Genomic DNA, 20330 nt, shown 5'->3' with positions numbered 1-20330 from the left:
AATGTGTTCAGGGTTTTAAATAGATAGGCAAGTCATGTATAGGTCTATTTACCTTAATAAATACCTTTTATTTGTTTGCCTGAAGTGTCAATCAACCGAAACGTTCCTAACCTTTGGTATCAACAAAAACATCATAGGAGGAGCTTTATACCAATACACGCATATTATCCCCTAAATTTTGCCACTGATTTACCGCTGAACAGTAAATTGAGCAAGTGGTTATTAAACATTGCCAACCTACTGTCTTTATTCTGAGGTTATGATTTCAATGACACCATATTCTTGTGTTCTTTTTCAGGCCGCTCCAGTCCATAGCGTTGAAATGTTGACACAATATTATTGTTATTCAACGTTGAGTGAAACTTGAACAGTCCCGTGTCTTGAGGTAGGCGTTTTTCCGACTGGCAACATTTGCAGCCACAACCAGCAACATTAATTTATGTTTAAATAGCGCATTCAATGGAAGACAATTCATTTTGAATGTTTCAGTTTCACGGATATAATCGGCGAGTTCATACTGTCAAGTTACCACAGCCACACAGTCATAATTGGCTATAGTAAAAATTAAAACAGAAATGTGCTTTTTGGTCTTAATTTAAGGTTAGCGTTATGCATAAGGTTAGCAGTGTGGTTAGGTTTTAAATCATATTTTAAGAAGATACATTGTCGAAATAGGCGGTGTTTATGACTTTTTGGCTGTGGTAACTAGTGACGATCCCATATTGAGATTACGAAAATGCAGAGCCAGGTCACATGTGTCTCTATCCAATCAGATTCCCTAGGCGGAGTCTGTCATGCCTACTGCAGTACAATCGTTTTTCACACAATAAAATATCCAGCTACTTAGTCGCGTAGGGTCTCTGTTAAATGAATGTGTAATTGTTGTTACAATGTATCGTCTCTGTATGGATATTTTGTTTACATTGACAGAGTAATAGTCAGGCGGCACAGGGGTCGATCGTATGCAGTATTCGCATAATGCTTCCAATGCCTAGTGTCGATGGGGACATTTTTGACTGTGTTCAACGAGGGAACGTTGAACATTGTGCACATATCATTCAACATGATCGATCTCTCCTCAAAGAGAAAGGTAAGGCTTACCTATGCATGTTTGGAGTATGCATTAGCCTATATAATTTACTGCACACACATTTGGGGAAAATGGGGAATGGATTATATTTTTCAACTAGCCTAGCTACCCGACTGTAGCCTATTCCAATGTCACTTCCGGGAAAGGTGCTTACCATACCATTATTCTAGGGAATGTGTTATTAATTTCTGTAGTTAAATGCTGAATAAAAAGGATGTCAGTAAAGATGTCTGTCGTCAGATCTTTACCATTAGCATGTATTACCCAGTCACTTAGTTGCATCAAATATGCATGAGTAAATTGCTTTGGTACAGGCAGCAGATATTGCTTTATGTAATGTTTTATAACCAATCTAACTATCTTAAAACTACTGGCCATATTAGGCCTAGTTTTAATTATGTCAAGTTTTAACAATGGCAAGTTTCAGAGTCCCATCACAGTTGATGACAGCTGACTGTTGATGTCTCCTGTTGTGATTTTGTCATGTTGTCAGAGAGAGAGATGCCTTAACTTGTCTGTGTTTTATCAATGATCTGAGATGGGTAGTTGTTCAGTCTATTCTCTCAGACACTTTTCAGCTCCTGACAGTAGTAAAGAGACAATAGTAGGCCTACTGCTCTTTGCGTGGTTAGGGAGTGACACTATCTCAAAGTAATAGAATAAATGTGATCATTTAGATCATAGTACTTGAAGCATCTTTAAACACCAACATTTATTTTACTGTGAGATGTTCAATATCTTCTCTAAAGTTCTTCAGTCAAGACTGTCTCCTTTTAACAGCAAAACACAGGCTTTTCACACTGATGAGACTTGTCATATGTGTGTGTGTGTGTGTGTAGGTTGGGGTGGTTTTAGTCCTCTCCACTTTGCGTCCCTCCATGGTAACCGTGCCATGGTTGACATGTTGCTAAGCAACGGAGCTGACCCCAACCTGACCTGTGATGCAGGAATGACAGCCTTCCATTTCGCCTGCAGGTCAGTAACACTGATTGGACTAGGTAAGCCCCACTATCCACTCCTATTAAATCTGTGGAAAGGGACTAGGGGAAGAGCGTTGGGCCCCTGTAGGGCTGTGACGGGCATGGAATTTTGGGTGAAGGTAATTGGCTAGCCAAATGACTGTGGTCACCGTAATGACCGTTCAAATATTTTAAAAAATGAATGAAGACAGATTTTCTCATAGAATGAATAGAACTGGTGTCCCCATTCAAGTCAATGATGGTGTAATGGGTGGACGGGTGGCCATTGGGAGTGTACCCATAGGAGCAAAACAGGAAGTTAAAGTAGGAAGTAAAAGCAGAACATTTACCAATCAATATTTGCTTTGATTTGTTGATTCAACTCAACTGACATTATAAAAAATACATTCCATTGCAAGAGCCACATCATCATTTGAATGAACATTCTACATTACATAATTATTGCATCACAATACCAGCAATTGCGAGTGTACCCATGAGTTTACCAGTGAAATTACCGGGGTTAAAGGTTCCAACCCTGTTCTATTCATTCTGTTTCTATGTTTGCTGCTGCTGCAGGGATTGGGGCGTTGCCTAGGAAACCAAAGACTTGTTTGCTACAACACCTTGCTTGTTTCAGCAAGGAGCAACAACGTTTCATCACGTTGTTAAGAGTCCATGTTACAGCAGTTATTTTATTTTCATGATGGTCTACATCCGTAACCGTTGGTTATATGGTAATTGTGTCAGCCCAAGGCACCTGGAGCAGAAATGCCGCTCTCTCCTAGAAATTCCCCTCTCTTCTTCTCTCTGAAGTGTGCACTCATACAGTCCCCCTCATGGATGTAAATGGAGAGGACTGGTGTAAGAAATATGGTTAAACCTCCCTCCAGCCTGTACTTACATCAATCCAATGCTTTTAAATGCTTGAGGGGGAGTGACTGAGTATACACTTCAGGGAGAAATGGAATTGGAATACTAATTAATGCTATTAATATGTTATTGATGGTAATGTATCTGTCTCTCTAGGCATGGTAATGTATATGTGATGCACCAGATGATGCAGCATGGAGCTGACCTGCGCATGGTAGACCATCAGGGCAAAACCGCCCTACACCATGGAGTATGTGGAGGGAACATGTAAATACACACACACACACACACACACACACACACACACACACACACACACACACACATAAACAGACATTAACACACACACATAGCTGCATAATGTTATATATTATATATCAACTTCATCCCAAGCCGACAGATTTTAATTCTCCATCATTAAAATGTTTTGTTTGTTGTTTAACTTTTTATGCACTTTAGAATTCTTTGAAAAGCACTATACAAGTTTAAAAAATGATGTGTGTGTGTATATATACTGAACCAAGATATAAACGCAACATGCAACAATTTAAAATATTTTATTGAGTTACAGTTCATATAAGGAAATCATTTAAATAAATTAAATGCTTTCTGTAATATGTGAACTTTCATGTGCCTAAGTAGCAAACTTGTATGCCATCTGTAAATACAAATACAATTGTTAAATTATGAGCCTAGTTGGTTTAGCCACAGAAAAAGTCAGCAACCTTCCCACTAGCCATGATTTTCTGAGATAAAGAGTGGGCTGGACATGCTGATAGATGAGTTTGGATTGGTCTGCCATGTAGCATGCTTCTGTCTATTTGAGCTGGTCAGTATGTGTAGGTAAAATAAGGGCAACCATGGCATCCGTAACAGAGAGGGAGACGCGTCCATCCATGTATACAGATAGTCTAGCTACAGTGGTTCTTCCTTTAAAAGTTACGAGCTTGTGCCTCACTGTTAGTGGTAGATGGTGGCATTCTGTCATTACACCACACTATCACAAGGGGGAGTTAGAACGCTGATCTGTCAGTAGTCTAAACTGTGGCAATTAATGGAGCCGTTTTCAGTCTAAGAGTCTCTTCTCTGGTACTAGAGTCCTGCATCAGGCAGCAACAAAAAAACTGTTGGTGGTCCTGGAGTTAAGAGAGAACTTGGGTAAATACAATCGGTAATTTAACTTGTGATTTGAACTGACGATTTCTGAAAAATAGCCACGGTGGGCTTTTTGTTTCTCTCCCTCTAAAAACAGAAATGAATCATTCTAAATAAGTAACTGGCTTTATTTACAAATGAGTAAGAATGTCTCAGCCCATGTTCAAGAATGGTCTTTTTCCCTTTATTCAGATTACAATCTCTCACTTTCGGTAATTTGAAACGAAATCCTCTCCAAAATATTTTTTTTTTAAACAAGCCATAGAAAGTTGGTTACAATTTCAGTAAAATTAAAAATTAAAATAAAAAAGTAAGAACTTGTCTGTCGGCCCTGCATTAAAGACCAAAATTATTTAAAGAAAATTGTGATGAATACAAATATATACAGTGCCTTGCGAAAGTATTCGGCCCCCTTGAACTTTGCGACCTTTTGCCACATTTCAGGCTTCAAACATAAAGATATATGTATTTTTTTGTGAAGAATCAACAACAAGTGGGACACAATCATGAAGTGGAACGACATTTATTGGATATTTCAAACTTTTTTAACAAATCAAAAACTGAAAAATTGGGCGTGCAAAATTATTCAGCCCCTTTACTTTCAGTGCAGCAAACTCTCTCCAGAAGTTCAGTGAGGATCTCTGAATGATCCAATGTTGACCTAAATGACTAATGATGATAAATACAATCCACCTGTGTGTAATCAAGTCTCTGTATAAATGCACCTGCACTGTCACTGTTGTGAAGAAGTTTAAAGCCGGATTTGGATACAAAAAGATTTCCCAAGCTTTAAACATCCCAAGGAGCACTGTGCAAGCGATAATATTGAAATGGAAGGAGTATCAGACCACTGCAAATCTACCAAGACCTGGCCGTCCCTCTAAACTTTCAGCTCATACAAGGAGAAGACTGATCAGAGATGCAGCCAAGAGGCCCATGATCACTGGATGAAATGCAGAGATCTACAGCTGAGGTGGGAGACTCTGTTCATAGGACAACAATCAGTCGTATATTGCACAAATCTGGCCTTTATGGAAGAGTGGCAAGAAGAAAGCCATTTCTTAAAGATATCCATAAACAGTGTTGTTTAAAGTTTGCCACAAGCCACCTGGGAGACACACCAAACATGTGGAAGAAGGTGCTCTGGTCAGATGAAACCAAAATTTAACTTTTTGGCAACAATGCAAAACGTTATGTTTGGCGTAAAAGCAACACAGCTGAACACACCATCCCCACTGTCAAACATGGTGGTGGCAGCATCATGGTTTGGGCCTGCTTTTCTTCAGCAGGGACAGGGAAGATGGTTAAAATTGATGGGAAGATGGATGGAGCCAAATACAGGACCATTCTGGAAGAAAAACCTGATGAGACTGGGACGGAGATTTGTCTTCCAACAAGACAATGATCCAAAACATAAAGCAAAATCTACAATGGAATGGTTCAAAAATAAACATATCCAGGTGTTAGAATGGCCAAGTCAAAGTCCAGACCTGAATCCAATCGAGAATCTGTGGAAAGAACTGAAAACTGCTGTTCACAAATGCTCTCCATCCAACCTCACTGAGCTCGAGCTGTTTTGCAAGGAGGAATGGGAAAAAATGTCAGTCTCTCGATGTGCAAAACTGATAGAGACATACCCCAAGCGACTTACAGCTGTAATCGCAGCAAAAGGTGCCGCTACAAAATATTAACTTAAGGGGGCTGAATAATTTTGCACGCCCAATTTTTCAGTTTTTGATTTGTTAAAAAAGTTTGAAATATCCAATAAATGTCGTTCCACTTCATGATTGTGTCCCACTTGTTGTTGATTCTTCACAAAAAAATACAGTTTTATATCTTTATGTTTGAAGCCTGAAATGTGGCAAAAGGTCGCAAAGTTCAAGGGGGCCGAATACTTTCGCAAGGCACTGTACCAGTTTAATTTAAGGACCAAAAAATTGACAGCTGTGCCATATTGATTGCAAAATAGTTTGGGAGAGATTTTCGATGTACCAATTCCATGGCACATGGTTTATGAATTGACACGCAATTTTCTGTTTATTATAACCTACTGCAGGCCTAAAACCTATGGGTTTAACCTTCTGAATTAATTATTATATTGAAGATAGAAGGCGGGAAATGAGGCGTTGAAGATGGCGAGGAACGAGATGGAGACAATCCATGCCAGGCACACCTGTAAGCTCTGGAACTCCACCTCCTGTTTGTGGACTCATGAAAATACCTGTCTATTTGTTGAAAAATCACCCCGATTAACATATTTAGTCATTCCATGATGGGTTATTAGCAGGACAATAGACTCTTCATACATCGATTTATTTACAAAATGGTAATTTAATAGCCCGGCTACTGTAGGTGTGAAAATCCCCTAACTTGCAATGTATTACATTCAACTACATTTTAGTTGCATTTTCCCCCAGCTCCACGACCACTGTTAAAACCTTGCTGAGATTATCAATGTATTTGTTGTACCGTCAGTTTCTCAAGCCACCAGTTCATCTTTGCTTGTTGGCTTGGCAGAGTTACGGATGAATGTTTTCAGGAGATTTTTAGATAAATTGTAGTCATACCGTAGGCGACATGAGTCTCACTAGTGTTGAGTAATGTGTTGTAGATCTTTTATTTATTTGTTTATTTATTTTTATTTAACCTTTATTTTACTATTTTACTACATAAAGGTCTACTTACAATGCAAACCTGGGCATGTTTGGGTCATTGTCTGTATTTGGAGAATAAAAAAAATAAAATTTAGCCTAACAGACAAAATTAGGTACAATAATAGAAATATACATGTAAATAGGCCTAAACGGAACAAAATATTGCTATAATTCTACTTTGAAAGAAACAATGTGTACCCAGAAACACCTCTCTGACGTAGGGTCCAGTGTATTTCTTGATGATATCTTCCTCAAAGAAATCTCGAGCCATGATACCTGAAAAAGGAGGCAACAGTGAATTATTGTGGAGCACATAGCAGTCCGTGAGGTGTAGGCTACGGTATTTTGTGTACCTTTGGCTTTGTAAATAGCTAAACTTACCATCAAAAATCAAATATGGGCCTGGTCCCTGGCGATAAATTTACTGGCAGCATCATTAAATAGTACCAGCAAAACACTAGTCTCAATGTCAACAGTGAGAGGCGACTCTGGGATGCTGGCCTTCTAGGCAGAGTTCCTCTGTCCAGTGTCTGTGTTCTTTTGCCCATCTTAATCTTTTATTTTTATTGGCCAGTCTGAGAAATGGCTTTTTCTTTGCAACTCTGCCTAGAAGGCCAGCATCCCAGAGGACTTGTGTGGCATTTGTTTCTCAAACTAGACATTCTAATGTACTTGTTCAGTTTTGCACCGGGGCCTCCCACTCCTCTTTCTATTCTGGTTAGAACCCATTTGTGTTGTTCTGTGAAGAGAGTAGTACACAGCGTTGTATGAGATCTTCAGTTTCTTGGCAATTTCTTGCATGGAATAGCCTTAATTTCTCATAACAAGAATAGACTGACAAGTTTCAGAAGAAAGATCTGTGTTTCTGGCCATTTTGAGCCTGTAATCAAACTGACAAATGCTGATGCTCCAGATACTCAACTAGTCTAAAGAAGGCCATTTTTATTGCTTCCTTAATTAGAACAACAGTTTTCAACTGTGAAAACATAATTCTAAAAGGGTTTTCTAATTATCAATTAGCCTTTTTAAATGATACATTTTGATTAGCTAACACAATGTGCAATTGGAACACAGGAGTGATCGTTGCTGATAATGGGCATCTGTACGCCTATGTAGATATTCCATTAAAAAAATTCAGCAGCACAGTTTCTGTCACCAACACCCTGAATAACATAAAACAGCCTAACCAGCTCTGCTAGGGCGAATAAAAGGGTCAGAGTAAGCTGTTCTCTCATTTGTGTCTGGAAGTACTGTAGCTAGCCAACGTTAGCCAGTTAGCTTGGTTGCTTGACTGCTGTTATTAGTACAGAATGCTCAGATCAACCCTACTCCTCGGCCAGAGCGTCCAGTGTGCACTCTGAATGCTCCGAGAGCGAAACGCTCTGAATTGACAAATTGATAATCTGACAACGCTCTGAGTTTACGGGCGGGGCTAAAGCTTAAGATGGTGTGAACAATGCTGAATGGGTGTAGACAAAGAAGAGCTCTCCAGTAGGTGTACCAAAATATTCAACAGCCATTTTCTCAAAATTCATTTTTATCAGGTTTCAAAGCAGATTTACTTTCCCATTGTTCCTCAAATGTAGTAAATAATATACAATTGTATAGCTCGGAGTCTCTACTTTATCCAATGTCAGAAACACCATTTCAAATTTTGCTACATAAGACCGATTTGAGCCAGTCGGTCACATTTTTGCTTTACCATTATGGTGCATTGTATGTAAATTGATGAGGGGAAAAAATATATTTCATCCATTTTAGAATAAGGCAGTAATGTAACAAAATGTGGAAAAAGTCAAGGGGTTGTTCAGTAGACTGTATATATGTAGTGCATAAGTGACATGATGTCATAACATATGATGAGATATGATATTCATAAACTATATACATAAAGAGTCACACACTGTAATATATATATATATATATATATATATATATATATATATATATATATATATATATATATATATATATATATAAATAAATACAGTGGCAAGAAAAAGTATGTGAACCCTTTGGAATTACCTGGATTTCTGCATAAATTGGTCATAAAATTGCATCTGATCTTCATCTCAGTCACAACAATACACAAACACAGTGTGCTTAAACTAATAACACACAAGCAATTATACATTGTAATTCCTTTATTGAACACACCATGTAAATATTCACAGTGCAGAGTGGGAAAAGTATGTGAACCCTTGGATTTAATTACTGGTTGACCCTCCTTTAGCAGAAATAACCTCAACCAAACGTTTTCTGTAGTTGCGGATCAGACCTGCACAATGGTCAGGGGGAATTTTGGACCATTCCTCTTTACAAAACTTTTTCAGTTCAGCAATATTTTTGGGATGTCTGGGGTGAACCGCTCTTTTGAGGTCATACCACATCATCTAAATCAGGTTGAGGTCAGGACTCTGACTGGGCCACTCCAGAAGACGTATTTTCTTCTGTTGAAGCCATTCTGTTACTTCAGTGTTATGGGTCGTTTTCCTGTTGCGTCACCCAACTTCTGTTGAGCTTCAATTGGCAGACAGATATCCTTACATTCTCCTGCAAAATGTCTTGATAAACTTGGGAATTAATTTTTCCGTGAATGATGGCAAGCTGTCCAGGCCCTGAGGCAGCAAAGCAGCCCCAAACCATGATAATCCCTCCACCATACTTTACAGTTGGAATGAGGTTTTGATGTTGGTGTGCAGTGCCTTTTCTCCTCACATAGTGTTGTGTGTTTCTTCCAAACAACTCAACTCAACTTAGTTTAATCTGTCCACAGAATATTTTGCCAGTAGCGCTGTGGAACATCCAGGTGCTCTTTTGCGAACTTTAGACGTGCAGCAATGTTTGTTTTGGACCGTAGTGTCTTTGTCTGTGGTGTCCTCCCATGGAACACCATTATTCATTAGTGTTTTACGTATCGTATCTCCATTTATAGACAATTTGTCTTACTGTAGACTGATGAACATCAAGGCTTTTAGAGATACTTTTGTAACCCTTTCCAGCTTTATATAAGTCAACAATTCTTAATTTGAGGACTTCTGAGATCTCTTTTATTCGAGGTGTGGTTCACATCAGGCACTGCTTGTTGTGAATAACAAACTCAAATTTTGTGAGTTTTATAGGGCAGAGCAACTTTAACCAACATCTCCAATCTCGTCTCATAGATTGGACTCCAGGATAGCTGACTCCTACTCCAATTAGCTTTTGGAAAAGTCATTATCCAAGGGGTACACGTACTTTTTCTAACCTACACTGTGAATGTTTAAATTATTTATTCAATATAGACATGAAAAATACAATAATTTGTGTGTTATTAGTTTAAGCACACTGTGTTTATCTATTGTTGAGACTTAGATGAAGATCAGATCACATTTTATGACCAATTTATGCAGAAATCCAAAGGGTTCACTTACATACAGTGGGGCAAAAAAGTATTTAGTCAGCCACCAATTGTGCAGGTTCTCCCACTTAAAAAGATGAGAGGCCTGTAATTTTCAGCATAGGTACACTTCAACTATGACAGACAAAATGAGGAAAAAAATCCAGAAAGTCACATTGTAGGATTTTTTTATGAATTTATTTGCAAATTATGGTGGAATATACATATTTGGTCACCTACAAACAAGCAAGATTTCTGGCTCTCACAGACCTGTAACTTCTTCTTTAAGAGGCTCCTCTGTCCTCCACTCGTTACCTGTATTAATGGCATCTGTTTGAACTTGTTATCAGTATAAAAGACACCTGTCCACAACCTCAAACAGTCACACTCCAAACTCCACTATGGCCAAGACCAAAGAGCTGTCAAAGGACATCAGAAACAAAACTGTAGACCTGCACCAGGCTGGGAACACTGAATCTGCAATAGGTAAGCAGCTTGGTGAAGAAATCAACTGTGGGAGCAATTATTAGGAAATGGAAGACATACAAGACCACTGATAATCTCCCTCGATCTGGGGCTCCCCCGTGGGGTCAAAATGATCACAAGAACGGTGAGCAAAAATCCCAGAACCACACGGGGGGACCTAGTGAATGACCTGCAGAGAGCTGGGACCAAAGTAACAAGCCTACCATCAGTAACACACTACGCCGCCAGGGACTCAAATCCTGCAGTGCCAGACGTGTCCCCCTGCTTAAGCCAGTACATGTCCAGGCCCGTCTGAAGTTTGCTAGAGAGCATTTGGATGATCCAGAAGAAGATTGGGAGAATGTCATATGGTCAGATGAAACCAAAATATAACTTTTTGGTAAAAACTCAACGCGTCATGTTTGGAGGACAAAGAATGCGGAGTTGCATCCAAAGAACACCATACCTACTGTGAAGCATGGGGTTGGAAACATCATTTTTCTGCAAAGGGACCAGGACGATTGATCCGTGTAAAGGAAAGAATGAATGGGGCCATGTATCGTGAGATTTTGAGTGAAAACCTCCTTCCATCAGCAAGGGCATTGAAGATTAAACATGGCTGGGTCTTTCAGCATGACAATGATCCCAAACACACCAAACACACCGCCCAGTCAAGGAGTGGCTTCGTAAGAAGCATTTCAAGGTCCTGGAGTGGCCTAGCCAGTCTCCAGATCTCAACCCCATAGAAAATCTTTGGAGGGAGTTGAAAGTTCGTGTTGCCCAACAGCCCCAAAACATCACTGCTCTAGAGGAGATATGCATGGAGGAATGGGCCAAAATACCAGCAACAGTGTGTGAAAACCTTGTGAAGACTTACAGAAAACGTTTGACCTCTGTCATTGCCAACAAAGGGTATATAACAAAGTATTGAGATAAACTTTTGTTATTGACCAAATACTTATTTTCCACCATAATTTGCAAATAAATTCATAAAAAATCCTACAATGTGATTTTCTGGATTTTTTTTCCTCAATTTGTCTGTCATAGTTGAAGTGTACCTATGATGAAAGGCCTCTCTCATCTTTTTAAGTGGGAGAACTTGCACAATTGGTGGCTGACTAATTTTTTTTTATTTTTTATTGTCATTAATTCATTCAGAATTATATAAAAGCCCCTTAGGATCTGTGAGAATATCTGAGAATATCTAATGGAAAATGCCCCTTAGATATTAATATAGATATTAATATATACAATCCTCTAAATGTAATTATTGGCGGAGTGTCACATCATTAACAAAATATTTTCCGATATACTGTAGGCCTTACACAGGCCATAGGAGTCTCGCTAGTGTTGAGTAATGTTCTGTTAAAATGGTGTAGGTCTTGTTTATTTAATGAGCATATGGAAGTTAGAAGCAAAAACCTATTATTTATTTGAGCACTATTTCAGCATCGTTTCGCTCTGCTCTGAGGGCAAGCATGGGGACTGGTCTTGATAAATCAATGAGATTTACATTTTCACTTAATCTCCGTTTGAGTATTGGTTAGACAAGAATTAGAACATTCGGGTGCAAAAATGTTATGCTCTTAGTGTAACCTTTATTTAACTAAGCAAGTCAGTTAAGAACAAATTCTTATTTACAAGGACAGCCTACTCCTTCCTCCCGTTGTACAGCGCCATATTTGACATTCCATTCAAATGGAAACCCTGCGTGTTTTGTTTTTCTCTGAATAGAAACACCATAATATTAAACAAATATATTAAGCCAAATGTCTTCAAATCAATCCCATATACTATGTTATTACAAAAAGGTTTTAAATTCTCTGCCAATGCAGAAGACTATCAAATGATTCTCAAAGATGCCCTCTGGTGCTCAACCTAGCAATAACTTGTATTAACAGAAAAAATGGCTGACAAATAAATAATGTGCCGCAGAATGCTGCAGCAGCTCGCAAGGTGTACCGCAGTATGACGTAACTTTGAAAGGAGGAACCACTGTACACTGCGTCTCACAAAGACACGGCTGTTCGAACCAAAAATCTCTAATTTTGACTCATTATATATATATATATACATTATTATTTTTCAAAGGACAGATTTCCACCGGTCTAATGTCCATTGCTCATGTTTCTTGGACCAAGCAAGTATCTTCTTATTATTGGTGTCCTTTAGTAATGGTTTCTTTGCAGCAATTCGATCATGAAGGCCTGATTCATGCAGTCTCCTCTGAACAGTTGATGTTGAGATGTGTCTGTTACTTGAACTCTGTGAAGCATTTATTTGGGCTGCAGTCTGAGGTGCAGTTAACTCTAATAAACATATCCTCTGCAGCAGAGGCAACTCTGGGTCTTCCTTTCCTGTGGTGGTCCTCATGAGAGCCAGTTTCATCATAGCGCTTGATGGTTCTTGGAATTTTCTCACCTTCATGTCTTAAAGTAATGATGACTGTCGTTGTCTTTGTTTATTTTGGCTGTTCTTGCAATAATATGGACTTAGCTCTATTTGGTAAAAGCCTATCTTCTGTTTACCATCCCTACCTTGTCACAACACAACTGATTGGCTCAAAAAAAAAAAGAAAAAAAAGACAAATTAACTTTTAACAAGGGACGACCGTTAATTGAAATGCATTCCAGGTGACTACCTCATGAGGATGGTTGAGAATGCCAAGAGTGTGCAAAGCTGTCATCAAGGCAAAGGGTGGCTACTTTGAAGAATCTCAAATATAAAATATATTTTGATTTGTTTAACACTTTTTTGATTACTACATGATTCCTTATGTGTATTTCATAGTTTTGATGTCTTCACTATTATTCTACATTGTAGAAAATAGTAAAACAAATAAGAATAACCTTTGAATGAGTATGTGTTTCCGAAGGTTTGACTGGTACTGTATATAGCGTGTGCGACCCTCATTTATATTTATAGCTTACTGTTAGTTTTCAGAGTCAGCACCTCTACATAAAATAATTTTCTCTGGGTGTGCTCCAGCTCCAGCTTTTTATTATACACACGCATGCACATACATCAAAACACACACACTCTGACCCCGAGTTGTGTCTCCCAGTGTAGCGATGCAGTACCTGTGGGAGACAGGACTGTTTAGGTGGTGTGATGGAGACATGTACCATGTTACACCTCTACACCTGGCTGCTGATACTGGCAACACTGAGGTGGTCCGTTACCTGCTCCGAGGAAAGGTGAGACATACACACTTGCTTGGTAAGTAAGTCCGATGATGACTTTCATGTTTCACTTCTATTGGGGAGTTTCGCTATGGAGTTACCCTTAAGAGTTACGTTCCTCAAATCACATTATATCTTACGAACAGGGCATGTAAGGTTGTGGGTCGTGTACCAATAATATCTCCTTTCTCCTAAAAACATTGGATTTGTGGAGGCATGGGCAATCTGGAGTTTCCACCATATTTATTATACCATATTTATTTTTCATATCAGTGAAGGGATGGGGAATCTCAATTGCATACTTATCGTGTCCTCTCTTGGTGACGACTGACTGCACCTGAGATGGCCACTGTCCTCGGTTATGTGGTGCTGGCTTTCTAGTGGACGTCGCTGTCCACTAGAATGGTGCTGAATCTCTGTGAAATGCCATCTTTGCTGAAAGATCTGGAGACCGATGGAGCCCTCGGCAGTAGTATCCTTCAGCGTTTTAGGATTGTTGCTGCACTGTTTTAAAGTATTTTTTGTTTGTGTGTGTGGCAGAGGTGTATGGTGGAGACTGTGGATGAGGATGGGTTGACAGCAGTCCATGTGGCAGCTGAGAGGGGCTGTGTAGAGGTGTGTTGGACGCTGTTACAGAGATCCGGCTTCAGGATGCTGCACTTGAAGACCTATAGCGGACACACGCCTCTGGATCTCTGCAGGCAGGGAAAGACATTCAGGTGGGTCCCAATATCTATAACATTTACCTTCAAATTGGTTTTGTTCATTAGGCACAAAACGGAAGAAAACTGACCAAAATGTAATTTTTATTTTCATCTTGTGAAACATTTTTAAAACGTTTTCCATTGTGTAACCTAATGAATATAACCCAGGAATATATACCACTGTCAACGTCTTCTGTCCATCTAACTGTCCCATTGCCATACCGTCACCTGGAACATCACATTAACATTTTAACCATCTTTATTATGTTGGGGTTGTATTTCCACAGACACTTGCAGCTGACCAAACTACTGACCCGCTACATGAGGGAGCCACCATTTAACAAACCTGATGAGTCCCACCGTAAGTGCTGACGCTGTGATGATAAGTTTAACTGTAATGAACATTGTGTGACATTGAATTGTGTTTCTCTGTATAATTGTGTGTATGCGTGGGTCTCTCTCTCTGGATGTGTGTGTTTGCGCGTGCATGCATCCAGTCCTTTACTACTGGACGTTATTCTTCCCATGTCTGATTGGAGGAGCTATTCTGATTATCGCAACAATGTTGGGGGGCTACGGAGGGATAACGTGCGCCGTCCTCTTCCCCTGGCTGGCCAGGAGTATATTTTCCCAGTTCCACCGCATGACGACCTACCAGAGGTATAGACACTGTGTGTGTGTGTGTGTGCTAACTATGTGTGTATCTGCACTATACAGTAAATTAATCTATTGTATTGGTCTTTGTTCCATTACCTGTCCTATGTTGTGTTGCAGGTTGGCCAACCCCGTCTACCTAGGGACTGTGATAGCTGGATTGTTCCACTCTCTAGTCTGCTTCTACTATAGAATACTACCGCCTAATATCCTTTATATTACAGTGATAGTATATTACCTAATATCGTGTACTGCCTAATTCTATTACAAAGTATATACTTTTCGCATACATTGAATGCCTGATGAAGACTGTGGCTTTAAACAAATCAAATTGCAAATCTTGCTAGTGACCGTAGTTACTGGAGGTTGTGGTAAATTATTCTGTAGCTGAATTATGATAAATATACTTTACACTGACTATCCATCATATGTATGTAGCCTACATCTAGTATATTTAAGCAATAATGCACGAGGGGGTGTGGTATATGGCCAATATACCACGGCTAAGGGCTGTTCTTCCGCACGACGCAATGCAGAGTGCCTTGATACAGCCCTTAGCTGTGGTATATTGGCTGCATACCACAAACATCCGAGGGGCCTTATTGCTCTTATAAACTGGTTACCAACGTAATTACAGCAGTAAAATAAATGTTTTGTCATACTCGTGGCATATGGTCTGATATACCACGGCTGTCATCCAATCAGCATTCAGGGCTCGAACCACCCAGTTTATAATGTTGGTTGAGTCTTAACCCACTGTGACGCTTGTGGGGTGATGGTGTTCTGGGTCATGTGTCGCTGGTCCAGTTCTCTGTGGTTCTGGTCTTGTTCTGGATGGTTCTAACCCAGGATCCTGGAGAGTTGGGACCGGGAGATGCAGATCCTCGCTTCTCCTCCATAACAGACCTGCTGGAGAACAACCAGAATCCGCAGAGGTTCTGCATCTACTGTGAGGTGAGGAGAACCAGTCAAGAGAACCAATCAATCTTTATTATGAGTTGAAACAGACCGAAGTTCTGTATCTACTGTAACATGAGGAGAGCAAGTTTAAGTTGGTGTTGCAGCTGAGAATTGAGTTGTGGCCAGTTTATCCTGCCCTCATTTTGTCATGGTATTATAGTGGCGACTATAGTCTCCACTATAGTAAGTGTTGATTGGGCAATGCATGTTAACTTGACTCGTCAATCCTCAATATTCTTGAACGAAACTGTGCACATCCACAGAGAACTACATTCCCTAAATGCTCATCAAACAGCGCCTCGATCCATTCAGCAGTTTTCTTTTATAAAGCTAGGTTTATGGCATTCTGCCATTTCTAGTTGACTCAACTTTGGCAAATGTGTTGAGGCAACTCAGGAGTGTATGTAAGCAGACCTTTCCTGCCCCAATGTAAATAAAAAAATCGTGTTGCAGCTGGTTGCCTTGATTTTTTAAAAGTTGACTCAACTCAAATTGTACAGTGTATGCATATCAATAGCAGTAGCTATTGTTCATATGTCACATTTAGGGTATGCTTGCTTATCTGAATTTCCTTAATTTTGGGGAATTGCCAACACTATGTCACTTAGACATATAGTTTTTATATTTATATATGATATGATTATAGAAAAGATTAGTATTTCTCACTGCTATTCCCTCTCTCTCCATCTAGTTGTTCCAGCCAGACCATACTAAACACTGTAAATTGTGTGATGTGTGTGTGAGGGATTACGACCACCACTGCCTGTTCCTGAACCGCTGTGTTGGCGGTGGCAACCACCGCCTCTTCATCATCTTTATCCTCTCCATGGCCACAGCACACCTCCTTTTCATTGCCGTGGCAACTTACCACCTGTATGTGGTCGTGGTATCCCTCGAGGACCAGTCATTGGTTAGGGCAGTAGCTGCACAGTTCTGGGTGGTCTCCCTGACGATAATGAACTTTCTGACAATCCTTTGGGAGGTGTGGTTGTTGACGGAACAGTTTGACGCCATCGCCATTGGGACTACCACCTACTTCAAACCTACCTGCGAGACTCGGCCACGGTCGCTAGGACAACGCTGGACAGCGGTGCTTACCTTTCTATTGGAGGGGAGGAGACGGTTAGATTATGGACTCACGGGGGACAAGATCTCCATAGACATTTAGATAATATGGACTCTAAAACCTATGGTGAAATGAAGAACAATGTATATTTTGTCAGTTTTCCATTCTTAAAACCAGCTGGATCTTCTAGCCTGTTGAGCTAAAGCCTAGGCATTACCTCGGGAAGCAAATACCGCTATTAAACATATAACAAGTGGTGTGTAGACCAGAATGAGTTCTAAGAGATCTTAACATTAGAGATAACATGTTACTTAGATTGTCTTTTGAGAGTGCGGTCGTAAACATGTCTGTTAAACATTATTCTGGAACATACACTGCCGTTCAAAAGTTTGGGGTCACTTAGAAATGTCCTTGTTTTTGAAAGAAAAGCACATTTTTTTTGTCCATTTAAATAACATCAAATTGATCAGAAGTACAGTGTTGACATTGTTAATGTTGTAAATGACTATTGTAGCTGTAATGGAATATCTACATAGGCGTGCAGAGGCCCATTATCAGCAAACATCACTCCTGTGTTCCCATGACACGTTGTGTTAGCTAATCCAAGTTGAGCATTTTAAAAAGGCTAATTGATCATTAGAAAACCCCTTTGCAATTATGTTAGCACAGCTGAAAACTGTTGTCCTGATTTTAAAGAAGCAATAAAACTGTCCTTCTATAGACTAGTTGAGTATCTGGAGCATCAGCATTTGTGGGTTCAATTACAGGCTCAAAATGGCCAGAAACAAAGATCTTTCTTCTGAAACTCGTCAGTCTATTCTTGTTCTGAGAAATGAAGGCTATTCCATACAAGAAATTGCCAAGAAACTGAAGATCTCGTTCAACGCTGTGTACTACTCCCTTCACAGAACAGCTTAAACTGTCTCTAACCAGAATAGAAAGAGGAGTGGGAGGCCCCGGTGTTCAACTGAGCAAGAGGACAAGTACATTTGTGTGTCTAGTTTGAGAAACAGATGCCTCACAAGTCCTCAACTGACAGCTTCATTAAATAGTACCCACAAAACACCAGTCTCAACGTCAACAGTGAAGAGGCGACTCCGGGATGCTGACCTTTTGATAATGGGCATATGTAGATATTCCATATAAAGAAATCAGACGTTTCCAGCTAGTCATTTACAACATTAACAATGTCTACACTGTATTTCTGATCAATTTGATGTTATATTAATGGACAAAACAAATTGCTTTTCTTTCAAAAACAAGGACATTTCTAAGCGATCCCAAACTTTTGAAAGGTAGTGTGGGTATTGAAAAATGTATACTTTTAATATATAGACTATAGTAGAATGAATGTGGAAATCTTGCCAGCGAACAAACCAACATCAAACTCCTCACGTAACACACTGACTTAACCCCTGTCTGTCTTGGTAAGCATTTCCTATGTATGCATTTGGAGCTAGTTCTCTGTTTTATGTGATGCTCTGAGCTATTTTAAAGCCAACAGTACTTATACAACAATGTAGCTAGTGTATGAATAACTGACTGATTTTGTCTGGCCTGTGAAGGATCTCACTATTTAACTAGTATGTCCTGTGGGGTCCATTCTCTGTTTCACATTTTAATATACTGATGTATTTTAAAACTGTTTCATTGGAGATAACTGTTCACTTGAATTGTTACCTCAGTTTTTTTAATACTTCTCACTGGAACATTTATTTTTAACTTAGGTGTCATTGTGGTTTTAAATAAAAGTTCAATATGATGAAATGATGATGCTTGCCTTTGTTATTGGTGGTGAAAACAGTTGGTAAGTGACTAGTGTTAGCTTATAACTGCAATGTCATTTGGATAATTGCATGCCTTTTGAGCTAAGAAGGCATTAGCACTAGGCACTAACATAAGTCTTCAGGCCTCAGGCAACGTTACTTATTAGGCGAGAGGGGTTCACTGTGTGAAACATCCTTCGTGACACGTGTTATCATTAGATACCTCTCGTTACCTCTCTGACCTGCTCCTTTATAGCAAAACCACATCCAGTCATCTGCCACTACTATCACTGATTTCCTCAATATCCCACAGGGACATACCATATTACTACTAGATTACAGAGGATGAGGATTCAGTTGTCATCTCAGCCAGGTATGGTTGGGTAATGTATGTATCTGAGCAGTTTAGCCTTTTATGTCACATCATTTTATTGAATGTCCTCTATGGCCTGCTCTATGTACAGGGTGTTTACGATGGGAGAAAGCAGTCTGTACAGGCCATAAGACCTCTAACTCTCCATAACATCCATCCTGCCTCTGACAAGACATTTCCCTTTCTATTGCTGTGTTGATCTCTCTCCCTCTTTATTTCTCATGCTCTCTTTTTTTCTCTTTTATTTATTTATTTCACCTTTATTTAACCATGTAGGCTAGTTGTGAACAAGTTCTCATTTACAACTGCGACCTGGCCAAGATAAAGCAAAGCAGTGTGACACAAACAACAACACAGAGTTACACATGGAATAAACAAACATATAGAGAAAGTCTATATACAGTGTGTGCAAATGAGGTAGGATAAGGGGGGTAAGGCAATAAATAGGCCATAGTGGTGAAATCATTACAGTATGGCAAATTAAACACTGGGGTGATAGATGTGCAGAAGATGAGTGTGCAAATAGCAGTACTGGGGTGCAAATGAGAATAATAAAATAAATAACAACATGGTGATGAGGTAGTTGGATGGGCTATTTACAGATTGGCTATGTACAGGTGCAGTGATCTGTGAGCTGCTCTGACAACTGGTGCTTAAAGCTAGTGAGGGAGATATGAGTCTCTTACACGCACTCTCTATCTCCTCTCTTTGTCTCTCTCTCTCTCGCATCCACACACAGTCCCTTAGTGTTCCTAGCACTCCATTCCAGCTGGTCCTTGTCCATTAGCAAATCAAATCATGTAATGTTAATTATCTCTGTGTTAATTGGTGAGCTGGTCTGGCAGTGTGTTGCCTGGAAAACAACCTCTCAGTCATCGTCAACAAAACAAACAAAACATCCCCATATCTACATCAACGGGACCGCAGTGGAGAAGGTGGAAAGCTTCAAGTTCCTTGGCATACACATAACTGACAAACTGAAATGGACCACCCACACAGACAGTGTTAAACCACTCAAGTGTTGCTTTAGCAGTATGCTTAGGGTCATTG

The 20330-nt window shown here is 39.7% G+C and overlaps 1 protein-coding gene across 2 annotated transcripts; it reads left to right on the top strand.

The window, feature by feature from the left end:
* Window positions 1-763: 763 nt before the first annotated feature.
* On the top strand, window positions 764-18908 carry LOC110502237 (uncharacterized). Of its 2 annotated transcripts, XM_021580114.3 has the most exons (10): window positions 764-1090; window positions 1930-2065; window positions 3079-3189; window positions 13640-13772; window positions 14298-14476; window positions 14749-14822; window positions 14959-15121; window positions 15236-15321; window positions 15879-16069; window positions 16767-18908. In XM_021580114.3, the coding sequence occupies exons 1-10, from the start codon at window positions 979-981 to the stop codon at window positions 17241-17243; spliced, it is 1662 nt and encodes a 553-aa protein (XP_021435789.2). In that variant the 5' UTR covers window positions 764-978; the 3' UTR covers window positions 17244-18908. The 2 variants fall into 2 exon arrangements, 1 of the variants encoding a protein (XP_021435789.2); XR_016490883.1 differs by lacking the exon at window positions 16767-18908 and having other exon boundaries at window positions 15236-15591; window positions 15674-16069.
* The last annotated feature ends 1422 nt before the right edge of the window (window positions 18909-20330 follow it).

The sequence above is a fragment of the Oncorhynchus mykiss genome, chromosome 23, assembly GCF_057628025.1.
Source record: "Oncorhynchus mykiss isolate SJ-2025 chromosome 23, ASM5762802v1, whole genome shotgun sequence".
Classification (NCBI taxonomy): domain Eukaryota; kingdom Metazoa; phylum Chordata; class Actinopteri; order Salmoniformes; family Salmonidae; genus Oncorhynchus; species Oncorhynchus mykiss.
This window is presented reverse-complemented; position numbering and strand designations above follow the sequence as displayed.